General features: G+C 42.0%; 1 protein-coding gene across 1 annotated transcript; it reads right to left on the reverse strand.

Moving 5' to 3' along the window:
* Positions 1-156: 156 nt before the first annotated feature.
* Positions 157-10131, reverse strand: LOC136591270 (ATP-dependent RNA helicase dhx29-like; the record flags this gene model as incomplete). Its single annotated transcript, XM_066588488.1, has 5 exons — positions 157-288; positions 1300-1611; positions 4754-4844; positions 7313-7449; positions 9907-10131. Coding segments are annotated over 5 exons (897 nt in total), but the record flags the coding sequence as incomplete, so codon positions are not given.
* Between the last annotated feature and the right edge of the window lie 990 nt (positions 10132-11121).

The raw sequence follows: 11121 nt of genomic DNA on the forward strand, positions 1-11121 counted from the left end.
CCATTCAATGAAGGCACAGAAAGCCTGGTTACTGACAAATCTATTCTCCCCAAGAAAGATCTATATACATTATACCAAATGGACCAACAACAATAAATAATACATTCTCACAGAAAAAAAACCAAAACTTTTTTTTTTTAACAAACAAGTATATACCTGAAACTGGATCCAGTCATCTACAGTCAGCAGACGTTCCCGGTGTTGTACAGCTATATCACCTCCAAACAGAAGTATCGGAAAGGGAGACACCAGAGTTGTTTCTCTAAGGAAGATCTTGGAATATTTAACCTGCGCAAAGTCCAAAGACAGAAGAGTAGTGGATGGTGCAGTGTAATCATAGCAAATAAAGACTTATTACTAATCCTGTAAGATTCTATGAATGGCATAGACATACAGGAGAGTTAAGGCCCATTTAGACAACGATTATGGCTCAAAACCCGCTGAAAAGCCATCCTTTGAGCGATAACCATTGCGTCTAAGCGCGGGGCCATCGTGCACTATTCGTTCATCGGCGATTTCTTCACTGATGACTCATCAGCGCTGCACGACGATTTTCTCAGCATTGATAGTATTCTTTCAGCTGGTATCCCGCTGGCAGTTCTTAGCGGGACACCAGCTGAAAACTCCGAGAACAATGCAGCTGTTTGCATATACAAAACAGCTGCTTTGTTCTCTGAGCTATCGCAGCGGTATCCCGCTCCACCTGCATTAACTCTTAAGTAGCTAATTAGCTACTTGGAGTTATGCAAAGATGATCGCTCAAAACTGTCACTCAAATTGTCATTTGAATGATTATCTTTCAGTGTAAATAGGCTTTTAATGGTCTAACACAGTAGGAGATGTTGTCACAAAGATAAGAGAGGTTATATCCTTGGACAGGGGACTACAGAAAAAAAAAAGAGAGGCTGTTTGACTAAGTTTGGGGAAATTTGGGAAGATGGTCTGATTTATATAATGGCTAGTTCATATGGAGTGCAGGTTGCATTGAGGTACTGTAGAAAAGTTGATGGGATTTGGAGAGGTGAGGGAGAGAGGTGAGAAGATGGAGAAGAGTAAGGTGCTTTTTTTGTATGTGTCTATATTTATATTTTCTTTGTGGGAGATGATGATTTGTTTTAATCTAGCTGTGATTAATTGCATTGTTCGGGTGGGGTAATGATATGCTTTATGTATATTATGCTTATATAAATGTGTAGAAATTATGATGTAATCGTACTCAAAAATAGAATTTCAACAAAAAAGATGGTTTAAAAAAAAAAAATGGTCTAACACTCGGACAACACAGTAACACCTTCTCACCTTCTCCTGGTAAAGCAGCCAGCCGTACGTCTGCAGATCCCTGTTCACAGAGGACGGGTGCACTTGTGCTCTTCCTTGCGCGGTTTCCACCATGCATGCCAACTTCTCGGAGATATCCACTGATTTTGTGAACAGGATCTTCCCAACGTTGTCATACAGACCGGCTGCTACAATGGCTTTAAGGAGTGACATCTCCTCGGTGGACATTTTTCCCCTCTTGTCTAAACTTCCTTTAATGCTATTTGAGGATGTCGATTTGGAACATTCAAAGCCCGCTGCTCTCACCAACCGGATTAACTCCTGTTTCACGTCCTTAAGAAAATACAAAAGCATTTACGTTACAGAAAGCAGCCGGTACTATAACTCCGTGTAGGTGACACTCGTATACAAGTTAGGCCTCACGTCCGTGGGCGTTTTTTCACGCATGACGCACGGTTGTATCTAATCCTGTAGTGCAAAAGCAGTGCTGGTTGTCTGCCTTCAGTGTATAGACCGGGAGCGAACAATCTCTTCAGGTACGAGGGACACATTGTCAGATTATAGCGCTCTCAAGGGCCACATTCCTATCTAAGGCTTATCTATATATATAAAGCTGAAAGCCCTGACTGACTGACTGACTCGACAAAAGTTCTCCAACTTCCCGATATCGTAGAAACATGAATTTTGGCACGAGCATAGATTATCTCCAAAATAGGAAAAGTAATTGGGTCCCAACTCGATTATTCAATTCTAGCGCAAAAGAATTGTCATCGAAATTTTACGTACATAATCTAAATCTGTCACTTCCCAGTGTCATAGAAACTTAAAATTTGGCACGGGCATTGATTATGTCATAAATAGGAAAAGTTCATAGGTCCCAAACCTGATTATTCAATTCTATGCGCAAAAGAATTGGCGTCAAAATTTTACGTGCGGAATGTAATTTTTTCACTTTCCGGTGTCATAGAAACGTGAAATTTGGCACGAGCATTGATTATGTCATAAATAGGAAAAGCTAATGGGTCCCAACTCGATTATTCAATTCTATGCGCAAAAGATTTAGCGTCCAAATTTTACGTACGGAATCTAATTTTCTCACTTTCCGGTGTCATAGAAACGGGAAATTTGGCACGAGCATTGATTATGTCATAAATAGGAAAAGTTCATAGGTCCCAACTCGATTATTCAATTCTATGCGCAAAAGAATTAGCGTCCAAATTTTACGTAGATAATCTAAATCTCTCACTTCCCAATGTCATAAAAACATGAAATTTGACACAAGCATTGATTGTGTCATAAATATGAAAAGTTAATAGGTCCCAACTCGATTATTCAATTCTAAGCGCAAAAGAATTAGTGTCCAAATTTTATGTACGTAATCTAATTCTCTCACTTCCTGATGTCATTTTATATAAAGGAAACGTCGCATGGTTTCCTCCACGTGGTGTTTCCTGGGTAACGCAGAGAACTATGCAAAATGGTGAACATATGTTTTTCTTCAGTATCTCTAAAGTAACCACGACTTCGTAAGATTTTCCGTGTGAACACCAGATAAACACCAGTACCAAATTAACTCGGGCGAAGCCGGGTATATCAGCTAGTTATTAATATAGGTCATAAATGTCTTCTAGGTTGGAGTTTCACTGCTGGCAGAATGGGGGACCCTGATCACCTGTTCAGCGAGGCCGATAAGAGGAGATCATGTAGCCCTACTTGAATGTAGTTTATAGTAGTTAAAGGGAATGTATCAGCTATATTTCTCTCTACTAAATAAAACCAGATAGTGAAACATTTTCCATTTTTCTAACCTGATTTTATTTTCTGATTGTAGATTTTTTTTATTCTGTTCTTTGAACATGATTATAGGGGCAGCCATCCTGCCTGAGCTGAAAGTAACATTTACAGATAGGTTTTACATAATCTTCATAGGCCAGTCGCACGATGGAGAGGAGCTGACTTCTACTGGAGAGTGCTCTAGACATGCTCTGTGAACTCTTCAGAGGTTATTGTGCAGGGAGGGGGAGGAGGTGAGCTGAGATTATCACCTATCATAAACAGTGGATCCTGTTTTATCTATATTTAGGTGTTATGTTTCATTGATAAGGAGATGACCACTGAAAAGTTTTCTCAACAGAACAGGAAGTGGTAGATTATTCTTAAGTTTAGCAGTCGGTGTGAGAACTGCAGGATTTTAGGATTTTTTTTAACATAGCTAATTACATCAAAAAATATATATATAAAAAAACTAACAAAAAGGCTTTAAAACTATGTTAAACACGAAAATTTGATTTATACAATAGCTCATTTTCTGATTATATTTTCCATTAAAGGGGTTGTCCCGCGGCAGCAAGTGGGTCTATACACTTCTGTATGGCCATATTAATGCACTTTGTAATGTACATTGTGCATTAATTATGAGCCATACAGAAGTTATAAAAAGTTTTATACTTACCTGCTCCGTTGCTGGCGTCCTCGTTCCCATGGAGCCGACTAATTTTCGCCCTCCGATGGCCAAATTAGCCGCGCTTGCGCAGTCCGGGTCTTCTGCAGTCTTCTATGGGGCCGCTCGTGTAGAATGCCGGCTCCGTGTAGCTCCGCCCCGTCACGTGCCAATTCCAGCCAATCAGGAGGCTGGAATCGGCAATGGACCGCACAGAAGCCCTGCGGTCCACGGAGACAGAGGATCCCGGCGGCCATCTTCAGCAGGTAAGTATGAAGACGCCGGACCGCCGGGATTCAGGTAAGCGCTGTGCGGGTTGTTTTTTTAACCCCTGCATCGGGGTTGTCTCGCGCCGAACGGGGGGGGGGGGGTTAAAAAAAAAAAAAACCCGTTTCGGCGCGGGACAACCCCTTTAATCCCTTGATGACGCCGCTTTTTTTTTTCATTTTTGTTTTTTCCTCCCTGCTTTCAAGAACTCTTTTATTTATCCAATGACGTAGTTGTCTGAGGACTTGTTTTTTGCAGGACAAGTATTTATCAATGGTACTATTTAATGTATCGTATAATGTACTGAGAAACGTAGAAAAATTTCTAAGTGGATTGAATTGAAAAATAAAAACGAAATGCCGCCATCTTTGGGGAAGGGGGGGGGGGGCTTGTTTTTATGACAGACACGGCAACAAAAAAACTTTAATCTATGGGTCAGAAATATTACTACGATACCAGATTTATATAGTTTTTTGGGTTTTTTTGTTGCACTACTTTAAAAAAAAAAAATCTTTGGAAGAACATAAAAATTTTCCGCCAACTTCTGACAGCAATTAAGTTTTTTATTTTTCCATCAAAACGAACAGGCAGGATATAAATCTATGTTCTGTGTTGTTAAGGGGTTACAGGAAACAGCTAAACTAGGTAGCTAAGCATTATACGTCAAGAGCGGCAAGATAAAAGGTAAATTAGTTAATTTTATGGGATTATCGGTCCATTTTAGTCCTGTGTTTTGTATGCTATTAAAATGGCTAATTATTGTAATACCTCTATAGTCAGAAGTGCCTTTCTGTTTAGAAAGTTCTTCCTACAGTAACTCATCTCGGAGCTGTAACCTTCTGCTCGGATCATCTTCCACCTGTGAAGACAAAGGGAATTACTAATAAGCAACATGTCTATATGCTGAATGTTGGGATGACACACACCTATAGAATATAAGAGTCCTTTACAAGTATATATACAGAGATATTCCCCAACATCTGCTTTAGGCCGCCTGCAGACGAGCGGGTCGGATCCGGCAGCGAGAATTCTCGCTGCGCGATCCGACCCGAGCGCCTGCAGGGACGAGCGCGTACTCACCCGCGCCTGGCGGCCCGGCTCTTTCATGTGCCGGCTGCCGCGCAGCCGGCGCATGCGCAGACCGGAGCCGGTGGTCGGGTGAGTGCGTGCCCCGCAGAAAATTAGGACATGCCGCGGTTTGTTTGCTGCGCGAGATTTCGCGCGGCCAAACCGCGGCCGTCTGCATAGGAGTGCGTATTGTAATGCACTCCTATGCAAACTTTCAGCGACGGAAATCCCACGGGAAATCCCGCGGCGGGATTTCCGCTCGTGTGCAGGCGGCCATAAGGAGGCAGTTTTGTTGCATTCATTTTGTTTTTGGAATTTTGTTTATTACAATAGGAGAGAAATAAAACAGTGGAAGAGAAAGCAACATAAAATGTTTAACATAACGGAAACAAAGTGATAGCAAAATGAGCAACGACTTATACCACAGTGTATACCACTATCATTATAAGGGGAAGTGGGGGGAATCTCTCACAAGGTGGGAGGTATAAACAGCAGGCTAAAAACTGCCAAAAATATCCCCTTTAGAAGGAAAGCAAGTTCCTACTATGTGGAGAGGGACAGACAGAATAATCATCAACTTTATCTGTATAGCGCCAACATATTCCGCAGCGCTTGACATCATCCATTCATGGGGTCCCGACTCTCAGGAATGTGTTATGATAGCCTGCCAAGATAGACGTTGATGGTGTACCAATTAAGTCGCCTTTTGACTTCAATGAAGTCTAGAATTGCTTTATTCGACAACTGGGCAATTGTTTGTTTGGTAGTAAGAAAAAGAAGGAGACCAATTTCAGAGAGTCTAGAGGGACATTTGCCATTTTCTTATCTAAAGGGCCACTGTGGCGAAAACACACTTTTTAATCCCTGCATCCCCTCACCTGAAGCCTGTCCCACTCTGGATGTCTCCTATGTATACTACAGTCCCTTCCATGCAGTGCAGCCTCCTGCATGATACTTATCAGGCACCATCTTGACACTGAGATATCTCTCCCTGCTCCGCTAACACTCCCATGATGCATTAGCACAGCATCACATGACCAGCTAAAGCTATTGCCATCTCCGCCTGCTGGAAAGACACTGCCATTACCTTCTCAATTCTATATTTACCTAAAAAGTGACACCATAATTATACAGTCAGGAGGCTGATCCGTGATCTTCTTCATTATAACTGTGTGACAGGAGTTGCTAATCATCAGCAGTAACTGTGATAGGAGTTTCTGTCCCCTCATGAAGAGCTCGTGTGACAGATTTCATGTAATATCATCACACAGGAATTATGCAAACTGAAAGAGTGACGTCTCAAGAGAACATAAATACATGTAATTCTCAGGTGGTCTGAATGAGATCACATGACCTATCTGAAGAGAAGGGTTTTAGGAAGTTTCAGACAGTAAGGGATGACTAACCAAGGTAATACTGGCCAACTTATATACACAGGGGGGATAGTTGCATAACAAATGAACAAAAAAATGTCACTGGTGTGGCCCTTTAAATTGGGCTTCCCATGTAACCTTATGAACATTACAGCCTTTACTGAGCCAGGGGGTATGGTATATGAGCGGGTGCAATCCGATAATAGGTTGGGAACGTGGAAGAAACTTCAGATTTCTCCATCACAGTCCTGTCAATCTAGAAGCCGAATATACATTGCAGTGTATGCTAGTATGCATAGTGCATTGTGTGTAATAGCGCAAGTTCATGTGAAGACACAGGTAATAGAATAAATGAAATAAGCATAATCAATTTATACAGTATGTAAACTTCAAGGGAATCTGTCACCATCTTTTTGCATTCCTCAGTGAGCATAAGGTAGGGCCTGTCACACTGATTACAGCGATATGTCTGCTGTGTGGATCTGTGCAGTAGTTTTGGAGAAACTTGCATTGTATTAGTAGCAGCTAGACACAGAACTAGTCCTACATATTCAGGCTGGCCACACCCACTTCACCATCCAGCCAATGATTGGCATCTCTGACTCTGCACAGTAATAGGCAGACAGCTGTCAATCAGTGACTGGAGTAGGTGGGGTGTAGCTAGCTGCAGCTCATGAATATCCAGGACTACTAACCTCTACGCATGTGCGGCTACTGACAAAAGGCAAGTTTCTCCAAAACTACTGCACAGATCCACACAGTCACTACCTTATGCTGCAGAGAGAACTGCAAACAGATGATGACCAAGTCTCTTTAATCATTGGAGACATTGCCTACTGAGGAATATGTCCCAGTACATTGTGGTCCCTCTATACCAGTGACTTACCCCATGTAGGCGCTGAAGATGGTCAGATGATCAGAGTTAGCCAGAGCCATGGAGGATTTTGCCAAATCTGCTTCATCTTTTCTACCAATAGGTGTCATGAATGGAGACTTCTCCGTCATGGTGGCTGCCAGCGTTGCCTGGGAAAAGGGAATAATCATTATTTTAAATTAATAAAAGATCCAGAAATTCAAACAGTGGCACTCACTGCATGGAAAAAAGCAAAAACCTTTTAACCCCTTCATGACCAGAATTTTTTTATTTTTGCTTTTTTGTCCCCGCCTTCCAAAAGCCATAACTTTTTAATTTTTCCATAGACATAGCTGTATGAGGGTTTGTTTTTTGCTGGCAAATTGCATTTTTAATGGTATGATATAATGTATGGAAAAACGTGGGGAGAAATAAAAACAAAAAAGCAACTGCACCATTGTTGGAGGGGTTTCAGCATTCACAGTGCAGTGTTAAAAAAAAAAATCACATAGAAACTTTGTTTTATGGGTCAGTATAATTACAGTGATACACTATTTAACCCGGCAGATGCTGCAGTCATTGCTGACTGTGACATTTAAACGTTTTTACAAAAAAAAAGTTTAAAAATATGTTTCCCCTCCAAAAGGCTTTAAAATATTGAAAAAATAAAAACTAACTACATATAATTGGTATTGCCACATCCGTAACACCCCGTACTATAAAATATTGCATATTATATAGGCCCAGTGTTGTTCAACATTGGGAGGAGCGAATTGATGGGAAACTGATCAAATTTGCTGAAGACACAAAGCTAGGAGGAATAGCTAACACTGGGGAAGAGAGGGAGAGTATTTAAAAAGATCTGGAAAAGCTTGAACAGGGGGCAGCAACTATCAGAATGGTATTTAACAAGGAAAAAAGTCCTACATCTGGGCAAGAAAAATGAAAAAAAAAACAAAAAACATATGGAATGGGAGGAATTGAGCTAAGAAGCAGCACATGTGAAAAAAGACTTGGGTATACTGATAGATCATACACTGAACATGAGTCAACAATGTGATGCAGCAGCAAAAAAGGCAAACACAATTCTGTTATGTATTAAGAGAAGCATAGAGTCTAGATCACGTGAGGTCATTATCCCCCTCTACTCTTCCTTAGTCAGACCTCATCTGGAATACTGTGTCCAGTTCTGGGCACCTCACTTTAAAAAAAGACATCGACAAACTAAAGTAAGTTCAGGGAAGAGTTACCAAGATGGTAAGCAGTCTGCAAATCATGTCCTATAAGGAACGGTTAAAGGATCTGGGAATGTTTAGCTTGCAAAAAAAGAAGGGTGAGAGGAGACTTAATAGCTGTCTACAAATATCTGAAGGGCTGTCACAGTGCAGAGGGATCAACCCTATTCTCATCTGCACAAGGAAAGACTAGAAGCAATGTGATGAAACTGAAAGGGCGGAGACACAGATTAGATATTAGAAAAAAACTTTCTGACAGTGAGGGTAATCAATGAGTGGAACAGGTTACCACGGGAGGTGGTGAGTTCTCCTTCAATGGAAGTGTTCAAACAAAGGCTGGACAGACATCTGCCTGGGATGATTTAGTGAATCCTGCAATGAGCAGGGGGTCGGACCCGATGACCCTGGAGGTCCCTTCCAACTTTATCATTCTATGATTCTATGTGCCCGAAATTGGTTCCTATAAAAACTAGAACTGGACCCACACAATACAGGGTGTGACACCTACATTGACAAAAAAATTAAAATGTTATATGACCGCTGTAACACAAGAGGGAGTTTGATTTGAAAAAATGTGACATTTTCGGAAGGGTTTTTCCAGTTTTTAACGTGACTGTTCAGGGGGTGTGTTTGTCTAAATAAAAAAATTTTCTTTAACAAAAATTGCTTTCCGTTGCCATAGTCTGAGACCCGTAACTTTTTAATTTTTTCGCTGATTGGGCTGTGTGAGGGCTTGGTTTTTTAGGGTTGTACTATAATTTTCATTATTGCCATTTTTAGAAACATTTATCTCTTTGATCACTTTTTATTAACATTTTTTGGTAGCCCCACCACAACTCCTCTGATTGTTTAGATGCACTGTCAGCTTTTTCCGTGGCATCTAAAACGTTCGCTACTGTAATCAGCGCTAACTCTAACCATCAGCTGTCAGAAAAAGCTGATAGCCGCCAGGTATACAGTGGACTCCGTTCCCGAACCCGCTCCTTACTCCCTTCTGGACCGCCCAACGCAAATTCACAAAGCACGTGAAAAGGAGAAAGTGTGACAAGCAGGTTGGTGGGGTACGTGCTTCTTCTGGCCTCCCACTATGTGAAACGGTTGTTGCCCGTTTGTGGCAGTTTTTCTTTTTCGCCTGCTACGTAATATCGTAAATCATCAGGCGAGTGACGCACGGGTCATTGCGTGGCAGCTGTAATGGTGGCCACATTGCCTGTCACCCAACTTTTCTGGAAAGAGACTCCTTACAAAACAACAATACCTTTTTCTATTAGCTGATCAGGAGAAAAACGTAACTGGCCATTACGGAGCAGTAAATCTTCCAGAAGCTGCAGTTATCGAGTACTGGCTACTACCGTAGGTGATAAAATAAGCAGATTAGAGAGTCCTGCTTACCACGGCATCCAGACAGCCAAAGATGGCACCAAAAATCAGCATCTTTCCAATCTTCACATTGACTGGCAGAGCGGCGAGGTGCTGACCCAGAGGAGTAAGCTGGGGCTGGGTGAGCTCACAGGCTCCAATCTTCCGCAGTAAGTTCATGGCATTACTGATTACTTGGACTTGTGGCGGGTCCAGTGCCTTACATAAGAAATCCTCTGGAGAGCCGAGCTCACACTTCTAGACATAACAAGAGCAAAACAGAATATTTTTCAGAAAGGTGCCCAAATGTGCATCAAATACCGTACGTCATGGCGCCTCAGTAGCCCTCACTAGAGAACTGTCATTGTCCTAGGTGGTGACTTTAGGGGTTTGTATGAGGTTAGAAGAAATGTCTGCTATTTTTCCAGAAACAGCACCACTCCTGTGTATAGGCAGTGTCTGGTACTGCAGCTCATCCATGTTCCCTTGAATGTAACTAAGCGGTAATATCACACATAGCAAATGGAGAGGAAGCTGTTTCTTGAAAAAAGTGCAGCTGTTTTTTCTGGTCTCATGTAACCCCTTTAAGGGACCTTCTGGGGAAGACAAGTGAAACTAATCTCATAGTTACAGCTGCCATGTGAGTTGTCATTCAGCATTCGTAGAGTGGCACATCTTTCTAAATATACCTTACTTTGGGATTAGAGGGAGCATTATTTTAGGATTATTCTACGGCAGCCGATTGGCAGTATCTGTGGGACCATTAATGACAGCGTATGGGGAGTCACTCAGCTATAGCTAAACATTATAGTATACAGTATAGTTTTAGTATATATACTATTTTTTTAAAGTGGAAAGGTCACTCAATATAATAAGATTGAACCAATACATTTAGGAGACAGTTATAGCAAGCTCTCAGGCGCCCTCTGCTGACTGAAAGAAGCAACATCTACATTTAAAGCAATCCTTCAGTTTTAGGCTGGGTTCACACAGGGCGGATTTGCCGCGGAAATTCCGCGCGGAATTTCGCCGCAGCAGATCTGCCTGCGGCCGCTAATCTCGGTATTAGCCAACCATGTGGACGAGATTTCTCAGAAATCTCGTCCACACGGGACGGCCAACCCGCTGCGGTAAGTCAGGCAGGAACCGCGGCTGCGGCGACCGCAGCCGCGGCTTTACAATATGCAGCATGTCTACTTATTCTTTCTTTTCGCTGCGGCCGGAGCGCCGGCCGCAGCGGAAGAGCGA

Source organism: Eleutherodactylus coqui, unplaced genomic scaffold (assembly GCF_035609145.1).
Source record: "Eleutherodactylus coqui strain aEleCoq1 unplaced genomic scaffold, aEleCoq1.hap1 HAP1_SCAFFOLD_971, whole genome shotgun sequence".
Lineage (NCBI taxonomy): Eukaryota > Metazoa > Chordata > Amphibia > Anura > Eleutherodactylidae > Eleutherodactylus > Eleutherodactylus coqui.